Source organism: Gallus gallus, chromosome Z (genome assembly GCF_016699485.2).
Source record: "Gallus gallus isolate bGalGal1 chromosome Z, bGalGal1.mat.broiler.GRCg7b, whole genome shotgun sequence".
Taxonomy (NCBI): domain Eukaryota; kingdom Metazoa; phylum Chordata; class Aves; order Galliformes; family Phasianidae; genus Gallus; species Gallus gallus.
Window position 1 is genome coordinate 21682922 of NC_052572.1, and position 23517 is coordinate 21706438.

The following is a 23517-nucleotide window of genomic DNA, read 5'->3' on the forward strand; positions in this document are numbered from 1 at the left end:
CTTTTGCACACTCACCTACAGACTGCAGCAGCGCAGCAGGGATGACATCAGGGTCCTGTCACCCTTTTTCTTTCCTGTTGTTGAATTTAAGGACCCTTACTATCAGATACTGTGACAGCATGACCAGTGCTGTGCTTGAAGGAATCTGTTCACAGTACAGTTGAAGAAAGCTCAGAATGTTCTCCTAAAATGTGAATCCAACTGATAAAGTTGGACTTCTCTCATCTCAAAAGGTAATGGCAGGGTAGCTTGTCTCTTAGCCCTGCAGATCACTTAATTAACTAACTGTATTCCCCTGCAGGTGTACCTGCTGCAGTGCCCTCTCAGCAGTCACTTCTCATGCTCAAACCCACACAGCTTTGATATATTCTCATTATCGTGAGGACCAGAGAAGCTCTCCCGGCCAAGGCTTAGGAGGAAAGGAGTGAAAGTCAGCTCAGCAGGTTGTTGCAGATGTAGGAATCTGTAGTAAAGCAACAGCACTGTCAGCTCTCCCAGCAGCTTCTTTCACCACACTCCAACATCTAGGTTCATTGCCTCAGGAAGAGTTGCCAGTTTCTCTTGGTAGTTGTAGGTGCGCAGAAGCCAGCAGTCCACTGGCCTTGTGCTCTTAAAGCAAGAGCAATCTTGCCTGCTGCTTTTAGGCTGAAGAGGCAAAGTGACATGCCTTCCTTTTAAGCTAGTTATAATTTTTAAAAAAACAAACAAACTTGTTACTTTGAAATGTTATGTTGTCTCTTGGCTCTGTAAAGTCTGATAGGTTCCCTTTTATTCCTTTTGCTTTCCTGTGCAGCAGCTGTTTGCCCAGGTGGCAGGATGTTATGGAAGCCCAAGCTGCACAGCTTGCAGAAACTTTTGCCTGTATCAGGGATGCCGGTTGGGGGTGGGGGAACTCCATCAAAGATGTGCAGATGAATGCTGGTTTTATGCCTGGGAAAGCATGCTGGTGAGTTTGTAAGAATGTTTTGATCTGCATGCCTTATCCCTAGGTTTCTTCCATCTGGCTCCTAACATCTTGGACATAGGTGAACTTGCGTTTGAGAGACTTGGAAACAAATCACTGTCTCTCCTGGAAGCAGCAGTGGCTTGTGCTTGTGGGAAGGACTGTTCTATATCCAGTGCTTTTTACGGTGAAGAATAGCTTCTGGTATATAACTGGTGACAAGGGTTTGAGGGCACTGACAACATACAGGCCTTACTGTTCTGCTGGGGTTTGTGTTGCTCAGCTGAGAACTGCGTGCATAGAAGTTGTATAGCCAAGATTACTGTTGGTGGCTGTGTCAGGCTGATTATAGGTGACTTTGCGAGCCTAGCCATGTCTAATCTCACTGTGTAGTGACTGATCAGTAGACTACAGAGTTAGTATATGGATCAACAATTTGTAGTGATTCAGAAGATACTGGTCTACAACTTGCCCAGAAAATTCTCCACCTGTGGAATACAGATGATGACCTGGATTTCTGCAGGTGTTCTGCACATCATTCTGGTCTTATACGAGGTGCGTTTGTGGATTAGTGATAGGGGAGACCCAAAGTAGCATGGGATGTGTTGGCTGTTGATGTGTAGGCTAATGTTTTGAGACTAATGTCTCCTTAAAGGGGAGGATCTTGGCATGTCCTGGCAAAAGGCAATGGTGAAGATATGGCCATGTTAACCAAGTCCATAGCATTCAGCTGCAATATCTGAGTGTTGTTTATGATAGCTAGCAACTCTCTCAGAAATGGTGGAATTGTGACAATCCTCTGGCTCCTTTAAATAAAGAGGTCCTTGGGAAGTGTATCCTGTTTCGTCCCCCAGTCCTCTCTTTGCATCTGGGGAAACCTTAGGCAAGTACTCCAGCAGAACCCTTGGTAGTGTTACAGATGTGAACCACATGCATATGCAACCTCTACTTGTCTGACTGTTTTAGTGACTGATGTTTTTTTTAGTATACTGTTTAGAACCATATCTCCACCTGCTAAGACTGAAGTTAAGATCTCAGTAGGTGGGAAGCCTAAAATAATTATTTACTTAAAACTGTCAATAATAAATGGCTAGGTATTACTGTACATAGTTTGCTCTGAAAGTAATGCCTCAGATTTTTTTCCAAGGAAACTACAGCAGGTACAAAGAGCACAATAACACTATTTAATAGAGCAAAATCTCAGCTACAAAACACTGTTTTCCAGCAGGCACCACCATTAGCTATACATTTTCATCAGTGATAAGCAAGAGCCTGCATGCTGCACTCAGAAAAATCTGCACCAGTGGAGGTATCCTGCTGTTGCTGTGACCACTGCTGAAATGTGCAAAAGTCACCCACCCCTCACTGTGTTCATATGCATTGTTTGGTCTCCAGAAACACTCATCAAATGTCGATGAATGCCAGTAGGTGCCATTTTTTACTGTGTGGAGGAATTGATCAACACAGCTTTGCTTCATCTGCACTTCCATGTCAGATGCCATTTTCTCAGACTGCCCCTCTGCTGCTGTCTGTCGCATGGCAACAAAACGTAATGGGATTTGGTGAGTTCATTCAACGTCTACTGCCATACCACCAAGTATCCGCCTCTGACATTATGGGCTGACATAATAAAATATGAGGATTTACTTGCAGAGCAGCCGTTATTATATTCTATTATGCTATGTTTGAAGTAGTTCTTAAATCCACATACATTCTTAGAATTTCGGTGCTTTATGCAGTAAATTGGGTGCAAATTGAAACAGTCAACTTTGAGTGTAAGGTATTGCTGTAATTGTGCACTGTGTGATCTTGAAGAAGAAATTATCCATAAGGCAGAGAACTGCAAAGAGGTACTGTTTCTTAGTACTAGTCTCTGGCAACAGGTGGAAGTATTTGATTTGATGGCCAGTTGATTGCTAGAAGGTTATTTACCAAAGGTTAGAGAGTCTGGCAGACGTATAAATAGAAGCAGAATATAGTTTGCAGTCAGATGGTAGAAATGGCTGCTCTCTTTGGCAAGTTAAAAGTTGATATTGTTATAATTCTTGGACAAGTAAGTATTTTGCCAGTGTGTTATTAATTATATTAGATTGATTTCGTAATCTTCTTCCACCAGAAGGAAACAAAATAAATCTACAGTATTCCTCTTTCTCCTTACTAAAATACTAGTTTTGTAGAAAGTAATACCAAGTTATAATTAGAGGTTTGCAGCTGTTACTTCACATGTTTGGCCTTCATTTGTGTGCTTGTGTGTCTCCTGGTTGATTAAAAATAGAAATAGCTGTTGTAGAAATAGTACTAGAAATTGTTTGAGCAATGTAAATGGCTGTATATATTAAAAAAAAAAACAACCCACAAAAACATAGAGCCCCCTCCCCCCTAAAAACAGAAAATCCAAACCCAAATCCTTCAGAAATGCAGAAATATGAAGTTAAAGTCTTTAGGTATGGTTAAATTGCTCCTCTTTTACGTGTAGTGTGGGAAGTCTTCATAGTGTGGATGCAAAAGATTTGGAGCAGGTTAGAACCATGGAATTTAGGGGAAAAAATACCCAGTATTAGGAGATATTTCAAGCATATTGAGGTAAGTTTTGTGTCATCAAAAAGTCAGTTTTATTTTCTCTGAAGTATTTTTTCTTTATTCTGCATGTACATACATTCACTAATGAAAAATAACTTTCCAAAATACATTAGTGCTTTTTTTTTTGTTTGTTTACTTGTGTATTTTGGTCGTGCTGGCATGACTCTGAGAAAGGTGAGAGCATCTGGACCTGGCCTGTCAGATGACTCATAAATCAATACAGGAACTAGGATGAATTTTTTATACCATTCCTTACTGCAGACTCTGAGTTTGGGTTGCCTCCTGCTGGCTTAACGACAGATAGTGTAGAGGAGGAACCATAGCTGTCTACTCTTTAATTTTTAATTTAATGTTGAAAAGATGTAACTGAAGTTTCCTTTTTTATCCTTTTGGGCAGTGGGGAGGTCTTTGAGATGACAGTTTTACATGTCATGTAAGAAATCTCTGTGCCTTTGAAAAGTTATTTCTATTAATTATTAGATACTTCATGACAGAACCTTTCAAGCAAATCTACTAGATAGAGATAGAAATTCGAATAACCTTCATTTACCCTGTTAGACCTTATTAACAGTGTAAACAGGATGATCAGTCAGTGGTAAAAGGGGATTTAAAAAAATGTAACGCTTGCACAAACTTAATACAGTTGCTGATGTGATTTATTATAGTTTCACATGGAACAATCCATCTGCCATATTGGACAAGGAGTGGGATGAAATTGACTATAAAATAGTAATAAACCAAAAGATTATCAGGATCTTAATCTCAACCCCCCCCCCCCCCCCCCCCCAAAAAAAAAAAAAAAAAACAACCAAAAAACCACACACACACAAAAAAAACCCACCACCCTATAAAATATACTTTATTGCTAGAAGATACAGAGAGACCAAGTAATGATTTAAATTGTTGAAAAGGATTTATCACTGTTTTTGCTTTCTGTAGGCTTTTAGCTGAAATCCTTGCTTAGGCTGTGATTTACTTCAGATACAGGAGTCTACAAATTCTTAAACACAGTGTTCCAGCAGTAGTAATTTGAGCTGCTTAGTTAAGTTATGTCTGGTGTTCTTTTTTTCCTCCTTCTTCATTGAAACTGTCAGCATTAAGAAGGTGGCGTTCAGTAGACATGAGCTTCCTGCCTGTATCAAAGTTTTGATATGTGTAGTTTACTCCAGAATATATATGTTTTTTGCATATATTTTGAGACTTTCAGATGAAAAGGTAAATAGCGGAGTACTAACATTAATGTTTTGATTCCTTTCTGATAAGGAATATTTAGAAAGAGCATTCAGATCCCCAAAGAAAAGTACCTTTCACCATCTTCTTGTCTGCTGTGGTTACTCAAAATTGAGATTGCAGCTAGTTAAAGAAGGTAACACCAACAGGAAGAGCAGTGTAGTATCAGAGACAACCATGAGACTTCTGCCATATTGTTTCTGGATGGGTTAAAATCAATTTTTCTTGCTGTGGAGCACTGACTGGTAATTGAAGATGCTTCTAGGCTCTTGCCCACCATATAAGGGAAGCAGCTCTAGGCATAGTTCTTCCTAGGGCCGATTCTGATAGGAATTGAGCATATTTGCTCATAATGTTGAACTGAGAGGTACTGTTGACTCCTTGGGGAGATGGGAGACTTTATGGAAGGATTAAGTAGACTGGAGCACTAGGCAATCAGCAGCAGCATGAGTTTCAACAAATGAAGATGTGCGGTGCTGCATTTGGGATAGAACAATACCAGATGGGAGATGAGTGGCTGGGGAGCAGCTCAGCAGGAGGGGACCTGAGGGTGCTGATGTCAGCAGCTCAGCCTGAGCCAGCAGTGTGCCCTGGCAGCCACAGGGCAAACTGCATCTTGGAGTGCATTAGTACAGCACAGCCGTGTGCTCAAAAGCGGTAATTCTCCCACTGTGTTTATAGAATTGTAGAATCCTTGGAGTTGGAAGGTACATGTAAAGATCATCTGTTCCTGTGCCTCACCACCCTCACTGAAAAGATATCCAGCCTAAATAATCCCCTCTTTAAGCTTGAAGCCATTTCCCCATGTTTTATCACCACAGGCCCTACTGAAGGGTGTTGACCAGAACAGAGGTGAGACTTACAGGTCAGTAGTTCCCAGAGTCGTCCTTTTTTACCCTTCTTAAAGATGGGTGTGATGTTGCCTTTTTTCTGGTCACTAGGTACTTATCCTGATTGCCATGACTTTTCAGATATTGAAAGTGGCTTGACAACTACATCAGCTAATTTTCTCAGGACTCTATGGGTCCAGATGAGATGCATCCCAGACTTGTCGATGTTTAGGCTCCTCAGGTGTTCATGAACCTTGTCTTTGCTTACAGTGTGAGGGATGTTGCTTCCCCAATCCCCTCCTACCAAGCTAAACAATTGAGGGCTGTGTGCTGAGCAGTTATTTGAGAAGACTGAGGCAAAAAGTTGTTGAGTACCTCAGCCTTCTCCTTGTCTATTGTTAGTAGCTTGCCTGTTTCAGTCACTGGGGGGGTACACCCTCCTGGACTTTCTGGTTGGGATACCTGTGGAAGCCTTTCTTGTCCTTGTTGGCATCCCTTGCCAAGAGGTGACTTCAGTGCTCCCTGCAACTCCCTGAGGAGGGGAGGCAGAGGGAGGTGCCGGGCTCTGCTCCTGGGAAATGATGGCAGAGTGGGAATGGCAGGATGGGGACTGCCAGAGGAAGGTCAGGCTGGGCATCAGGAAACACTTCTGTGCTGTGAGGGTGGTCAGACACTGAAGCGAGTTTCCTAGAGAGGTGGTTGATGCCCTCTGTGTCAGTGTTGAAGAAGTTTGGTCAGTGTCCTCAGTAATATGTATTAGATTTTTGTTAGCCCTGATGTGATCAGACAGTTGGAGTAGGTGATCTTTGAAGGTCTCTTCCAACCTGACTCATCTATTCTAATGACAGTTGACCTTTGCAGTTAAGCAGCAAATGTGGCAAACCATCAGGGAAGGTAGTAGGAGACGGGTGTGTGATGAGAAGGCCCATGGAGAGTAATGCTGAAGTTCATATTAATTGTAAAGACAAAAGATCATAAGAATGTTGCTCCCCAGTGCTCTCTTCTGGGGGTGGCTGAAATTAGTGTTGCTCTAGCAGGGCATTTAAAGCTGTGTAGAAGCCAACTAATTTTCATGTTGTTGCAGTGAGCATGAGGCTGTGCTTTTGAAATGGAAAAAATAAAAATGTATGTTTTGACAAGCAGGTTAATGTTTATCTTGCAGTTCTAAAGCAAGTCTCATTTTTTCTGGTGTGATCCTTGCCCTCAAACTTGATCCTTTCTTCCACATCAGCAGAGTATATTACCAGTGAGCCATAGGGTCACCTGAACTGGAAAAAGAAATGGAGCTTATAAATACTGATTGAAATGTCAGCCTTAAGCAAAATCTTTGATTTTGAGACCTGTAATTGTATAAAGGACAAGACATATCAAGTGAGTAAAAAAGCAAGTATAAAACTGGCTTTTTCTAGAATAGATATGTCTATTGTCTGCTTAAGGTTGAAGGTATTTTTGTTTTGTTTGTTTGTTTGTTTTAAAAGAAAGAAGTGATGTTTTGCCTGTACTGTTGTTTGTAAGATTTTTGTTGGAAAAGTGAGCTATTATTGTCCTTTGCTCTGATGGGACCAGAATCATTTCCATGCTTTTATGTGTGAAGAGCAGCTGCTAACCTCAGCTCTGTGACACATAGAGGTGAGCAGTGCCTTTGCAAAACTTGTGCCTCAGTTCTTCTCATCAGTGCAGCTAAAACTTGGGTTTAGTGTAGTTTTTCCCTTTCACCATTCACAATCAGTTACAGCTGATGGTTGTGAGTGTTCCGAGGTGTAGAGCAAGGATAATGTCTTGTTAGTGGCAGTTGTTCATTCTTTTTCCCAGGAACACATTTGGATTTTTTTAGCCCCTCCTATCCTGTGCAAAAATTCTTGCAGCTAAAACCTAAATGTAGGGAAATCTTTCATGCTGAAAACAGGCTTAATCAGTTTATCTTGCAGTTACTGATTTTGATAGCAGTTTAGCAGCAGCTGCTGAACATACTCACAGAATTCTAACAGAGTTGTCAGCTACTGTGATCTGACACTGGTAAAAGGAAGGTAGCTAGATTCCTGTGAGCATAATAATCTCTAGCACCTATATTTTCAAGCACCACATAGTCCTAGAATGGCTGAGGTTGTCCAGGACTGCTGAGTCCATCTGCAGCAATCCCTGCTCCAGCAGGGACACCCAGAGCAGAGTGCCCAGGCTTCTGAAGATCCTCAGGAGGAGACTCCACAGCCTCTGTGGGCAACCTGTACCAGTGGTCCATTACCTGCACAGCACAGAGTGACTGTCTGGTACTCAGAGGGAACCTCCGATGTTGTGATTTGTACCCACTGCTTTTTGTTCTGGCACTGGGCAGCTCTGCAAAGAGCCTGGTTCTGTCCTCCTAGCTTCTTCCCTTCATGTATTTGTGGATGTTGATGACATCATCCTGAGTCTTTTCTTCTCCAGGCATGAACAGTCCCATCTCTCCCAGCCTCCTCTCATCTTCTTGCAAGAGAGCTGCTCCAGCCCCTTTTTCATTCTAGTAGATCTTTTCAGTCTGTCCATGTCTTTCTTGTACTGGTGATCACAGAAGTGGACACAGCACTCTAGGTGTGGCTTCCTCGGTGCTGAGAAGAGTGGAAGAATCACTTCTTGACCTGCTGTCAACACTCCTCCTAGTGCAGTCCAGGATGCCATTAGCCTTAGCAGCAGGGGCACGTTGACTTATGTTCAACTTGATGCCCACCAGAACCCCCAGGCCCCCTCTGCGTAACAGTTGGTGGCCCCACCTGGGGTTGTTCCTAGCTGTAGGACTCTGCTCTTCACCTTGTTGAACTGCATGAGGTTCCTGTCAGCCTGCTGCTCCATCCTGTTGAGGTCCCTTTGTATGCTTGCACAACCCTCTAATAAGTTACTCACTGTCCCCGCTTTTGTGTCATCCACGAATTTAAAGAAGGTGCGCTTTGCCTCATCATCTGTATTGTTAATGAAGAGGTAAAGCAGGGCTGGACCCAGTATTGACCCCTGAGGTATTCGCTCATGACTGGCCTCCAGCTAACTGGACTTTACACCACGGACCACTTCCCTCTGGGTCTGGCCATTCAGCCAGTTTTTGATTCACCTCACTGTTGAAATGAGGTGAGAAGTGCCAAAACTGGTAGCTACTATATGCTGCTGTTGCATTTTTCTTTTGTGTTTTAGTGATGGGTGAAATCTTGTAGAGCTATGTCTGTATAAAAGCCATTACATTCTACCAATGAAATACCCTGGGGAAACCTATGATTTTATTCAAAACATACAGGGTTTTCCATATCTGGTAAGCTGTGTCATTGTTTGCATTTGTTCATCTGAACAGTTGTACCAGCAGTTGGTATTTTATGCCTTTTTTTTTTTTAAGTTATTTCATCTTCTCCCTTAATATATAATAATGCTTCAGTTATAAAGATGGAAATGTTTGTGTAAGCTTGGTAGCTGGAATCCCTCCAATGTTCTGAACTCTCTATTGTCAATGCATTTTCTCTACCAGCCGTGTGGTAATATGGTACTTTACCAATGGTTGAGACAGACTGTACAACAGCAGGCCAGCAGGGAGCATGGATTTTCTGATGCTGGGTTGGATGGAATGATTTCTGTGTACTTTGAAGTGGAAAATTCATTCAGAATTTTTGCACTTCTTAGGTAAAGAAACAGGGTTATTCATTGATTTTTGAAAGGCTGGGCTAAGAAAGCACAAGAAGACAACATGGCAACAAATAAAAACTTAAAGTAGTATTTTTCTACAAGTAAATATTTGAAAGGGGTAAAAACCAGATCGCTTTGAAATGAACACAGAGTTTTACTACATTAATTTTGGCAGCTGTCATTAGTTTTGTTCTCTTGGGAAAGGATTTCTGCTTCTCATTAAGGATTTTCTTCTTTCCTTTTGCTAATTGCAGTATCTACTTTCCAAATAAGCCATGTTGCCTTTTTTTTTTTTTTTAAGGAAGTAGAGTTGGTGTATTTTGCCACTGCTGCTTTCAGCAGAAGACTTGAGATACTGTGCAAATATTCAAACTGTGCTTAATAACATTAATTCTTAACTGTATTGCTGTATTTCATTTGACCACTAGAGTACTGATACAGCCTCTGCACTTCTAATTGTTGTGGTATGTCATTTTGAATATATTCATGTTGAATACTGATGGAATTGGTTGGTGTAAAGCAAGCACTTAAAAAAAAAAATGGCTTCTTCCCCTCCTGTGTATTCATAAATTGTTTGCATAGGGATATACTTTTTATGGCAGCTTACCCTGTGCATGTTCACAGTGCTTTTGTACTTTATGCTTTCTGGCCAAGTTGTTGTTGTTTTCCTGCTTTCCAAATCTGTCTTCCAGTGTCTGACTCCTGTAGGATCTTATAATTTCTGAGAACGTATTTGACTACTAATCATTAAATCAGATTCTTCCTGTTGTCGCTGAATCTACCATTGCTTTTATGCGGACAGAACATTGCAGTGCTAGTTAAAGGCTGTGTAATTGGACGTAGGAACTATTTTGTTTTATGTTATTGTTATTTTTTAAATTTATTTTACAGTTGCCATTTATATGGTATCTCTTTCCCACTGGAATTCTTACAGAGGAGTTCTTCTTGTTATTGCAGATCCCATCATTGGAAGGACTTCAGACAACGTATAGCATTGTTCTTAGGAAATTCTGTATTGTCAATAAATTGTAAAACATTGTTAATAATCATTCTGAAACTTTCCACCTTGTTTCGTAGGATTTGGGGCTTCTTAGTGTTAAAAGTTTGTGGAATAATATTAAGCAAAACGAAACATGTCTAACTGCTGTTAACTTAGTTCAATCGGTCACAATGCTTAACACTGCCATAAAATCAGGTTTGTCTACAGGAAAGTATATATAGATTATTCACATTGCTTCCATACTGTACGAATATTGATTTCCATTTTATTGTATGTTCTATACATTTAGCCTTTTAGGCATTCTTTTTAGTCTGATTAGTTTGCACGTGAGTTGATAATGCTTAGCTTTAAGTGGGTGTCTGGATACCTCTTTTGCATCACGTGTAAGCAGCCATGGAACTGTTGCACAGATGAGCTTTGAAAGGGGCGGTCAGCAGTGCCTGCAGCAGAAGCATGGAAGTTAACTGAGGAGATAATAAATGAGTTAAATAGAATGCAGAATATTGAAGTAAGCAAGATGTGGCCTCTTCTGAAGAATATTTAAAGCCTTAATCGTAAAGTAGATGAGAGTTCATTGTAAGGCATTTGTAATGCCTGTCTTCTAGGCAGCTAGTGCAGAAAGGGACAGAAAGTGGTCTTAACTGGGACTTGTGTTACCAGAGAAAAATAGGTATTTGTACAGAGTACTCTTCCTTTACATGAGTACAGAATTGCGTCGTGGGCAAGCCGAGTCAGACCAGGCCGCTAAGAAGGAGGTGGTCCAAACATAAACTCACTTGGGTGGTGTGCTGGGCTGAACAATTCCCTGTTACATCTGTTGGTAAGAAAACAGGTCTGAGTGAGGGTATCGTGAGGAAGAGCTTTCTGCTCATTTTTTGAAAGCTAGCTGATTGTCTTCAGCTGGAAACTTACAGTTGAAAGAGCTCTTAAAATGCAACCCTATTGTTAATAGAAAACACTTCTTGAGGCAGAGAATTACCAGTCGTACAACCAGGAAACGTGGTACCTTTGTTTTAGAACAAAAGGACAGCTCTGACAGAGAAACAAGATTGCAGCAAGAGAGGCATTGCATGTGGGGCGTTAACATTGAGCATCCGAGATGATTTGTTTCCACACAGTGCCCCTTGTGTGGATCTGGGGAAGTGTTGGTAAAGTTGGGAGCAGCCAGCTGAAAAGTGTAACCTCGCATTGTCTTGCTTAGAATATATTTAGACTGGATTAATAATGATGGGATTAATAGGGTGACTCGATGCATTAATCTTGTGAATGGGTCAAGGTGAGTTTTCCCTGATAGCAACTGTATGCTATCCTAGTCACCTTCCTTAATTTACTTCTCTTACTTACTCTCTCATACAGATGCAAGATCTGCTGCTATCTCCAAAATCCTTTCAGCAAAAACGTAGTAATTGCTCACTTAAGAAAAGCCTTCACATTACTCCGTCAAGACATCCTTCTTTTTGTCAGTAGTTATGATAAGAAGGTGAATTGTGTGCCATGACAGTTTTGTCGTGTCGTGCTGTTATAAATGCAGTGTAAATGTTAGCATTAACCTGTTATTAATGCAGTGCATTAATCGTGTATTAAATAACACGTTACTGTAAAGCCTTGAGATGCTTTTGGTCTGTGACAAATGAATTGACCAGCGGGGTATAAACCCTTCTATAAATCTTGCCACATTTAATACCTTCCCTGCTGAAGAGTGAACTACCGATGATTTTTATTTCTTTTTCCCCTAAAAAATTTGCTTTTCAGCCTCCTTCACTGACAACTGAAAACTGTAAGATCTCTGAATGTGTGTGAGATGTGTGTTTTAACTCTTCAAGTTAAAACAAACTGAATCGTAGCTTTAAAACCTACCTGTATCAACCACTAGCTACATCATTAGCAGCTTATGAATGCGTTAGCTTTTTATTCATTTTTGTTTGCAAGTGAACCCAGCAGTAACTTAATGACATCTTTACTTCTTCCCTTATTGGGGAGGACATGGAATATTTTAATTTTCTGTGATTTGCTGTCATATTTACAGAAAACCAGGTGAAGTTTGGGTTCTTGGGTTTTCCAAGTCAAATATCCTGTAAATGTTTTTATGTAATTCTGTAATTTGTGCCCTTTTTCTAGCTTGTAGCATGAGGACTTTGACCCAGAAAAAAATTACTGTTCTTTATTCAGTGAGTAGGTGGTTTTTTCTTTTAAGTAAGGCTGATTATCTGCAGTCCAGGGCACTGAGTGAACTTATCCAGACTGAAATGTCGAATAGATGTGTAGCACCAGAGGAAGAACCATAATTACTGAAATGATCAAAAAAGCATCTGTTGTTGTGAAACCATGTTACTGATGATAAAATGCACAGATTATGGAATTTGAACCAGCTAATGACATCTGCAATTAAATTTGGTACACGAGTCCTTCTGCATCATCACAGCAATTTGGCACAGAATTGCACAGATCTCTTAAACCAGTGACAATCCCTGTTATGTTTTCAGAGCACGTTTTTTGAGACATAAAGGACCTCAAGGGCAAAAGTGTGTGGTGCATTAAGACTGCTTTATGTGATTGGTGTGGAATGAAGCAGCCCTGAAACAGGCAGAACTGGAACTCCCTGGAGGAGGATTCCATGTAGGGCAAGGGTGGAAGAGCGTGGTGTCGTTCAGGCCCCTGAGAACCGTACTGAGTGGTGCTGAAGGCTTTTTTTAATGCTCGGGGGTTTTATCTGATAAGTACTTGACCTGAAGATCTTGACACCACTAAGTTTTTGCCTACAGCATTCCCCAGACTCGTGCTGGATGCTGCACAGCAGGACCAGGACAACTGACTGGTCTGGGTCTGGCTGACTGAGCCGTTCAGAAACAAAGCAGTGCAGTGCCAGAGAACTGCAAGTGGTTACGTTTGTAGTCAGATCTGAGCCTAAGGGCTGAAGGCTTTTGGTATGGTGTTACTCAGTGCTTTTTTGTTTTCAGAGTCTGTGAGTAAAGCAGGTGTGAGAACCTGAGTAAAGTCGCCACTTTAGCTAATAAAAAAGGTATAGATTTTTATTTTTTATGAACTTAACACATTAATGACTTCTCCTACCTAATCTATTGCTTAGCCCCGTGCAGAGCATGGAAGAGTTTAAACTTCTTCCATCTTGTCTGAATAGACTCTGTTGTAGAGCTCTGGTATACTATCTGAAAGCAAGCAGAATGCTTGTCAGTCTGGTCTGCTGTCAGAAGGTCTGTGCCAGCATAGCTGATAATCTGCCAAATTCTCAGTCTTTGGAAAAATCGATGTCTTAAGTGATGTACAAAAAAAGAGAAAGGAGCTGTAAAAATTAAACCTGATCTGAGACAGAAAGCCGGGCTTCAGTCTGCTTCGTACTTACTGTTTTGATTGTTTTTTTTCTCCCTGTGGTTATGATCATTAGAGACAGGAATGACCTAGCATTCCAACACCAATGCTGTGAGGTATAGGAGAAATGAGTATGTACAGGTCATAAAAAACAAAAACAAACAAACATACCCCCCTCCCCCACACACACGTTTTTTCCTATATGCATTCACTGTCATGGTTTTTTAAAATCTGCAGCTTTTTTTGAAGCCTTCCTGTGTGAGTTGCATACCTGAGGTTTTATTTCATTTTTTTTTTAACTTGGTACTGAGAGATCTTGGCAGTTCTCAACATTTTTACTTGCAGGTAGTTGCAGTGAATTTTATAACCGTATTTGGTGATCAAGAGTAATACTTGAGGGTGGCATGCATGAGAATAGGCTGAGAGATTAGTGTGACTTCAGGCTCCCATTGGAGGCAGTTCTGTGCCATTTTCTGTGTTAATAACAAACTGTAACCAAACTGACCTAGTTTTCTGTTCAACAACAAGCAAACACTGAAACACACAAAACAACAACAACAAAAAGCCGAAAACCTGAATTACAATAATCAAAGTTAAAGTACGCATTGCAACTCTGTTAGATGAGGTACAAAGCCACATACAATTCTTGCTCATTACATTTTGGCAGCTTTCTGTGGCCATGGTCTATTATGGCGTGATAATGTCTAGAATTACAAGTAAAATTTTATGTAAGAAATGGAACACAATGGCATTGTAAGTATTAAAGAAAAAAAACATTAAGCAAGGAAGTACGTGGGTTCTAAATTACAGTTACATTTTGTTCGTGATGAGTGTGACATTCTCAATTTAGGGGAATTGCAGGGCTGCATAAAGCAGTATTCTGTGCAGGTGTGATTGTTGTGTTGTATATAAACACGTTATGCTCAAAGATGTTTTTTTAAATCGCAGATTCTGAACAGTTGTTGGCACTTCCTAGGAAGTGCCAGATTTTGTTACCAAGGCCTCCAGTTCTGCTCTCTTGTGCCTGTGCCTTAAGATCTCTAATTACATTGTTTCACACTATTTTTTCCTGCCTCATTCAGTTAACAGGATGGGCGGTGCTCAGGAATTGAGTAGCTACTTGATATTTTAATCCTTATCACTCAGTTAGCGGCCCCTGCCTTATTTACTGCACACCATTTAAGTCTCCAAAGAATGCATAATTATTCATTCCCTTACAGCCTTTTCTAAGGTGCCTGACTAAACTATTTTTATCCATTCAATTGTATTTCATGTGCATTTTCTAGTCAGTGCATATAACTTAATTTACGTGCTCTAGGAGATAAATACATGTGTATTCACAGTTTTAGAATTTTCATATCATTCTCTTTTGAAATGGGACTTTGGAATGGAAGTGAAGCATATATGACATGCTTTAAAATAGTCTTTTGTGGGAATATTGAAAGTAAACATAAAACAAATGAGTAACTGAAGACAGCAATTCAGGTAACTGAGTCATTCTTATATGCAGCTGTCCTTTGTGGTAGTCTTCAATGTTACATGTATCCTGGAGGTTAGTCAGCTATTCTGTTTATTTCAAAGTAGACTGTTCTCCTCGTGGGAAAGGATTGCAAAGAAAACCTACCTCATGTAGCATTTGGAATATAAATTAACACAGGAAATGGGGAAAAAAATGAGGATAGTTGAACACTATAACAGGTTACCCAGGTAGGTTTGGATCTTTGTAGACTTTTGAACCCAGCAGGACATGTTCCTGGGTGACCAGCTCTACCAGGCCCTGCCTGGGGCAAAGCTGGACTGAGAGAGATTCAGAGATCCCTTTTAGCCTCAACTGTTCCATTGTTTCTGCAATACATAACACTACAGTAATTGTGGTGCACATATGTCATGCTTGTCTCTGATAGGCAAAACTTCATGGATCTTGTGGCTTTTTTCTATGCTAAAATGCTTGTAAAAAGTTTGTCTGCAGTTGCCTCTTGGCAAGCACACTGTCCCATCAGTCCCATGAGCAGCAGTTTAACTGTTCTCAGCAAAAGTTTTAGAAACATTTGTCTAATGCTGTTTCTGTTGCCATGCCAGTACTACTTTCTAGAAGACTGCAGTGAGTTACATCGACCTGTAATTGATCAAACTGTTGTGGATTTCATCCCTTTTGGGTTAAAAAAAAAAATCAATGTAGAGTCCATCAGTTACTTAGGTCTCAATCCCTTTGCTATCATCCCTTGCAAATAGTGGGTTCTGTGAAGAGCTTAGAATTTTTTTGTCACTGACTTGCAAGTTTTAATACTGTCACCACTGCATCATAACTCTGATCATAAGGTTTTTCTGTGATGGTTCCTCTGTTTGAAATAATTTAAGATTTCTGCTACAAAACAACCAAGACTTTTCCCATTGCTAATGTTAATAGTTCAAATAAGAATAGAAAGCAATAAATGAAAGATGGTGCATGTCAAATCTTTCTTATATTGCAGTTGAACACCTCTGCTGCTGGTAGAATGGGATAATTACAATACAGATATATATTTTTTAAAAGACCACATCCAATTAAAATAGATTTTATTTCTAATGTAACTTATTTATTTATTTTTTCTTTTGCAGAAGGAGTTGAGCCTACCAAGAAGAGGAAGTCTGTAAGTTTCTGAAATTTCTTCTGCTATGCGCTCAGTACATTATGTGTTTTGACAGTTCTCAAGTAGGCTGTTTTTCTCTTTGGGGAGTTAAAATGAAGACTAAATGTGATGTGTGATTTGCCTTAAGATGTATACAAAGAAAATGAGATTGTCAATGAAGACTGTGGGTTGTGCGGAAACTTTTTTTTATGCCTGTCCTCCTCTCTTAGAGGAGCTGTTCTTAGATATTTCCAAATTGACAGAAAGACCTTGTGGTGAAGCTTTTATTTTGTATTGAATATTACTATAGTTAAAATCAAGGAAGAAGTTTAGTTTGTTTGTGAATGATACAAATGAAACTTGACAGGTAAGTAGAACCGTTTTCATATGAAATTTTGTGATAAAACCTCTGGATAATGAAACAAAGAGTAGATGAGTGCTATTAAGTGTATGGGATTGTTAATCTAGTATTTGGTTAGTGGATGTAAAGATTGTATGTTCTTGTGTGAATTGTTGCTAAACTAGAGTTGCATGGGCTCAGATACTGTGGTTTCATTGTTCTTTGTATGGGTTGCAGTACCTTGTCTTTCTTTCCTTTTTTGAATTGTTTGGTTTTAAAGCTTGCTTTATTTCATATTGTGTAGTAATAATTAATTAAGAAGGTTTTGGGATCACAATGTATTAAAATATCTCAATCTGCATTTGTTTACTGTGTTATTTCCAAAAATAACATAGGACTATAGTGTTATCACTGTACTCAGCTAAGATAGTGTTGGTGACGACGTGTTTTGAGTAAACCTCTAAAGCCTTGTACATAGGCTAGATATTTGGCTTTACTTTTAAATATTTGTCTTCATCTTGATGGTGCTGTGTGTATGAATAACTGAAATGCTAATTGCTGGGAAGGTACAGGTTGTAGACATCTGCTGACTTGCAGAAGGTTTTCTTATTTTAGCTTTTGCCACAAATCTTCTACTAAATAGTAAGCAAAACAATTGTTAAGAAATGTCACAAAGTTTTGGGACTAATTCTCTGTAAACTATTTGGTATTGCAGTAATAGAGAGAAAAACAGTTAAGGGAGAGAGTTACTGTTGTCTTTTAGAGGCTTTATATAAACCCAGCACTGTTCTGTGAGCAGAAAATGACTGATCGTGAAGTTAATGAGTAAACTCCTGTTGATTTCAGCCAGAGCAGAAAGTGGCTTTACAGGCTCTTTTTTAAATATATAGCCCCAACCTTGCTTACTCTTGCTGTGTTTGACATTGAATATTATTAGGTACTTTTCTCCAGGTTTGAAAAATGGTTGCATTCATCTACATATTTTTTATAGCAGATCATTGAGAAGTAAGTGCAGATTCCATAATGTTGCTGAGATGTTAATAAAGTGCAGTAAAGGAATAGCTGATTGTCAGCATAATCATATCTGGCTGTTAAAACGGTTGAGGTTCTGCACATGGTATTTTCAACTATCATCTTTATTACTGCTTTCTTAGTTAACAGGGCTCGCAGTACGGAGGTTAGCAACAGCTGTAGCATCAGAAATTCTGTGTTGGGTCACTTTGACTCCTCTATTTGCCTATCATATGCATGTTAATATGAAGACTGAATATCAAAATGTGGTAGGACCTGTGTTGTAAATGCCGTAAACATCTAGAGGACCTCAGTGGTTCTGTATGGGTGTGTTGTTTTTTCTTGTGGAAGTTAAGAGCCAGTGGCATGCCAGAGCTTTAGGCAAGGCAGGGACAGCTGGCTGAGGTGTGATCAAGAAGAGAAACATGGATAGCAGGATTCCAATTGATGAACAATACTGCTCTTTTTTATTTGTGCTTTGTCTTACTGTTTATGATGCAGTCTGGTGGAAAAATATGGAGGGATGATGTATGGGCAGAAGGTTTCTAGCTTGTAGTTCACCGTATGTAAGCCTCAAAGGACTAGAGCACAAAATACTTCCAGATAGGTTGAATTATTTTTATGCTTATTTTAGAGAGGCTACTGCCTGGATCACACAGAATTGCTTCTGTCTGTATGCAGATAATTTTTAATGCAATTTCTGTGGCAAATATAAAGGAGACTGCTGATTCCAGATATAGAGAGCAAGTGCAGTACAGTGTAGTAGTATAGAAAAGTAGATACTTGTGAGGAAGCACAGGTTGAAAATACATGCTATATGACTTATAAAAAGCACCAGCCCTTTCTGACCTGTACTGCTGAACCAGGCAGAGCTCTTTGACTTCTGTAACTACGCACGCAGCTTGATGCCAGAAGAGGTACTCAGGTTGCCTTTGTTAAGTTGATCAAATATGCAGTGAAAAAAAAAAAAAGGGCAATGCTGACTTCCTGCCAGCAAAACAATAAGCAGAAGAGTCTATTTGTGCAGTATTAATTAGCTCTGAGTTTGTTAGCAGTGGCATTTGTTCTGACTCAGTGTATAACCTGCTGCCAGTTGGCAGTTATTGTTCTCCTGTTGAACCTCACCTGCCATTCATCAGCTAGGGTACCCAGGTTGTGCTTTTGGGCACACATATTCTTGCCATGTGTGGAGCTATTCCACTTTGATGCTGTCCTTTTGAACTAGCTCTGTGGCTGCTCAACTACAAACACAACTGGCTTCACTTGAAACAAAGCAAAACAAAACATGCCGTATATGTTCACTGACCTATCTATGTAACCATTGCTCAGCCCAGTACAGAGGCTTCTCATGTAGCCCAACATCGTCCCTGCTTTTTGTTTGCCTGGTATAAGGGTATGGTGATATGAAAGTCTGTTGCCAGATTTTGAAATTGAAGACTGCATGCCAGAAATGAAGGGTCTGGAGATGCTGGATGACGAGGCATGCAGTGTGTCTGAGGTGAACTGTGGGAGAGGATTGATGGCAGAAACTGGAGGAAGCTTGTAGAGGGAGAGGACTTAACATCTCCACTTCTCCCCACATTGTTGCTATTTTGGTTACCTTGTTGGGGAACAATTCAATTATAGGCTGCAATTTTGCAGCCTCATTTTGGATCTCAGGAAATAAGCTGAACTTTGTGGGCTTCCTGCAGTTCAACACAATTTTGATTTTTACATGCACAGCAACTCCTCGGGAAGGAATTGGAGACAAAGGCTTGAAAAAAGGTTAAAGTAGCACAGTTGACAAACTCTAGTAAGTGATGCTGCTTCAGAAAGAAGTGGTATGCTCTGTGCTCTGATCACTCACTGGCGATGCTGATACAAGCGCTTGTATAAAATCAGGTAGAACTGATCCAAGGTGCAGTCAGATTCATGCAGGTTCTTTGGTGTGTTGTGTAGCTTTCAAATAGCAGGGTATGGTGGCATGGAGGCAAAATTAATATCAGGGCTCTTCTGCCAGTCCTCTCCCCAGCAGCAAAACTATCGGACTTTTCAGCCCTATCAGAAAGTTATTCAAAATACTTCTGTGCACTGCTGCTACAGACATAGTCTATTTATGTGCTGCTATGACATTTTTATTAATTTGCTTGTTTTCACAAAATATTTTCGAAGACCAAGGCAAGTGTTTAATGTTAAGCCAGACCCAAAAATACGAGTTTAAGTGTTGCTAATATCAGTATGTGAGACGTACAGATCTTCTGATGAGCCATTGAATGGCTGTTGGAACCTAAAAATCCACTAAAAGTGAATTGACAGCATGCTTCAGAAGAAGTCAGACTTCAGTAGGGGTAAGTGTGTAAGGTAGAGGAGGTTCCGTGTCTCTTGAGCCTCAGTGGTTCACCTGCCATAGAAATAAAATAAACGGCTTTTCCAGTCTTAATGGGTTCTCGTTACTTTTTTGTTTTGTTTGATCTGTCAGAAGTACTTCACCTTGATTCAGAGCTGGGTAATTTTAACATATTATTGCTGCATGTGTCCTTCTGAAATTTCTGAAAATGACTAATTATGAAACATGGACTCGCATTTAATTGCAGCAATTGTGTAATCTACTTGCACCTGTGGAAATGTCAAAGTTAGTCCCAGAATGCTCATAAAACTCACTGATGCATTATGGTGAAGCAGCAGATAGCCTTGGACAGCAACAAAAAAAGAAATGGACTGTTTAAGACCATTCCATGCGTATGGGCTTACTCAAACAACTTCTCTGAAAGTTCATAACTTAAGACAGTTTTAACGACAAACTCAACCCGTCTGTTCACCTCAGGGAGAAAGGAGGGACAAGCAATTGAGTGAAGCAGAATTAAATAATATAAACAATGCCACCATACTTTAAAACAAAACAAAACAAAAAAACCCAACAACCTGTAAGTATATGCAAGACCTCTGGTAACAAAAAATTTGGACTTTTTGGAAAGCTGGAAAGCTCAGAAGTTGAATCCATTGATTGTACAGCCCCAACTTTTTCCCAGCAGCCGCCTCTGAGTTTTTATCTCCCTGGTTATTGCATAGGTTGCTTTTCAGCTTGAAGGACGCAACTGTCGAAGTCAGTCAAGGACATTAATTCTGATTGTGAAGAATTGAAAAGTCACACTCAAAAACATTTAAGAAAGATTGTTACTTCCTTTGTGTTATGTATATGCTTCTCAGAACCTGTGGTGTTTTTTTTAATGTAAGTAGCTTTGCTGCTTTTTTCATTAGATGTTTTTGCAGAAGGTCCATGTGCTGAAGATGCTCATGTCGGGGTACCTCAGCTGCAAAGTGCAGAAAGTCAAACATGATCCATAGTACCTGAGAACAGAAACTCATTTAAGGATTTATAAGTGTTTGATGATTAGTGCTGGATATTCTCTAAACCATTTTAGGCAAGTCATTATAAAGAATAATTCATTTTGGAGAAACGAAGTATTTTCCATATTAATTATGAAAGCTAGTCAAAATGCAATCTTGAGACATGAAAGGCAGTGAAAATTTGTAGTTTTAATTAAAATAAAAACTTTCTTTGCTTATGAATGTTTTGGTGCTTTTTTCGTGGTAGGTTTTTTTTCTGATGTTTTTCTCTGAAAGTGCAGAGAGCCTCTACTATCCGGTGCTTATTGGGAAAAACTGAGTGTCTTAAGTTAATCTGCAGCATCCCATCAAAATTGCTACAGGTTCATAACACAGTTATGCCCAGGACTGCACAATTACTTCATACTGCAAAATGGCACAGAACTGGAAATCTGTATTGCTGTAGCTCTCTTCTTTAGATAGTTGGCTGGCGCTGTTTATATTTGTACAGAAGTGAAGCCAACAAGTTGGCCTGAGGTGAGTGTTTTGGTAAGCAGCCTGGTTAACAGCAAGTAAAGAGATTTACATCCATTTGTTCCTTAGAGCGTCTGCCTTTATAGCTGTGGCTTGTGTATCTTTTGTAAGCAGCAATTTCTGCTGCAAATTACTGTACACTGATAAAAGACTCCATCTGATGGCCAGTTAAGGAATCTGATGTATCTGAACAATGTGCTGCCCCAGGGATTTCCACCGTGCTTGTCTCCGTGGTGTACTGACCTTTGGCAGGAAGTGGAAGGGGCAAATGGAGTAAGCAAGAGGGCCAGCAGCCAGCCCTTTTAGAATCTGGAACTGGATAGTTTGAGTTGTGCTGTCTGTGCTAGGGTACAGCTTATATTTTTCTAAGAATCCTTGTGCTCCTGAAGCATGTGTCAGCTGATCTTATTGCTCTTTACCTGCGTGCTATTCAGAGTTATTTTGCTGATCTACATTACATTCACAAGAGCACGTTGCTTGCATTCATTTAGCATTCATGTTTAGACTTCTGCAGACATTATAGCTGAGACTTTTTTTTTAATTACAGTCAATAATTGTTAAACATCAGCAAATAACACAGTACTGTTATACTGTATGTATGTCAAGCTGGGGGCTTTTAGGAGTGGAAGCTATGGGATAGACTTGAGATCTTCTTACACTTCGTAGTCCTGAAATTAAAACCAGCTTTTTATTCTTATTTCATTTTCATTTCCATTTTATCCACTCATTTTGTTCTGTTCCATCTGAGTTTAAAGTGAGCTGAGATGCTGCTTAGTGCATTCAGATGATTGTGTCATAGTTACTTATTTTGTACCTTCGCAGTAAATATCAATGTTAATCATAAATAGAAAAACAGTCACTTCTGAGTTATTTAGGAGACTGCTATCATCTTAAAATAGTAAATCAGAATGTGTTACTCATTGTTGCCAGGTGGTGGACCTCTGTGATGGTTTCGCACCTGTGTCTATCTGGACACGTCGCCTGTCTCTCAATGCCCCTCCCTGTGGGGGAATGTGATGGGTGAAAAAAACAAAAAGGGCTCAAGGTTTCTAACTATGACAACGTGGTAGTCATTCAAGGGATTTTTTTTTTTTTCAACAAGCCCAATTTTTTGATGAGTGGGCACATTATCTCCATCTCTGTTGTTACTGTTCCTCTTAGCACCTTTTGTGAGAGCAACACCCATAGCATATTGTCTCCTCAGGGCCTCTGAGTTACTGCTGGTAATGGTGGCTTCCTGAGTGCAGTGCAAACCCCTCAGTTTCCGGATACTTAATATTGTATATACCAATAAAATACATTTCTGTTTAAAGGAGCGCAAATTACAGAGAGATTCAGATCATTTTGTATGTGACAGTGTTTTCATCCCCAGTGTTCAACATTTATGCAGTGTTTCACCTTCAAACTTACAACATTGACTTCTAAATATCATTTCTGGGTCACTAATGAAAACGTTGAATAGCATCAAGCAGGCCATAAGAGTCTGTGAACTCATAAAATAATTTATTCTGTACAAAGGAAATTCTTCCACTGACAGTTTTTTTTTCTTTTGAGATCTGTTAGTGAACTCTAAATCCACTAAATACATGCATTACTACTAACATAGAGAGTTTTTTAAATGGAAATTCTGAACAACAAATTCAGATCTGTCTGGCCAAGATCACTTGGGTATGACATGGAGGACAAGGGTCATGAGCTGCTGAGTCCTTATCAGTTCTTGTGATTGACAACGGAAGACTGGTTTTTGGACATCTATTTTGTATGCCTTGAGCCAGCAGTTATTGTAGCACACTTCTTTTCTCTCACAGTCCTTCTTGCTTCAGCCTCCATAAATTTTACACAAGTCTTGCACATTGTTTGCATTTCCTCATTTTAAAGTTCTGTAGGGCTAACAGGAAAAGTAATGGCACGTGCTGTAGCCTTGTTGCCATTTTCTTGTAGTCAGCACAGGCTCTTCTGCAAACAAGTCTTTTGTGCTGTGGAGAGCCTGGGCCTGGTTTTGTTGTAAACAATGCATCCCTTGGCATTTTATTGCTGTTAGTTATGTCCTGAGTTATCAGCAGAGGCCACTTTAAGTAGTTTTTCACCTAATTATTTTGGTTCTTTCATGTGCACATTTGCATCCTTAGTTCATTCATACCATGTTGGGAATCTTTGCGTGTTGTCTCTTG

General features: G+C 39.9%; 1 protein-coding gene across 15 annotated transcripts in view; it reads left to right on the forward strand.

Moving 5' to 3' along the window:
- Positions 1 to 23517, forward strand: part of MAST4 (microtubule associated serine/threonine kinase family member 4) — a 288003-nt gene that overhangs the window by 117124 nt on the left and 147362 nt on the right. For 12 of the 15 annotated variants that reach the window (XM_015277617.4, XM_015277618.4, XM_015277619.4 and 9 more), the window contains one exon: positions 16145 to 16176. The exons of 2 other annotated variants lie outside the window; for them this stretch is intronic. In XM_015277617.4, coding sequence (XP_015133103.2) covers positions 16145 to 16176 — 32 coding nt within the window. Of the gene's footprint in view, positions 1 to 793; positions 947 to 16144; positions 16177 to 23517 lie in introns of all 15 variants that reach the window. One more of the 15 variants, XM_046905685.1, reaches the window with a different exon arrangement.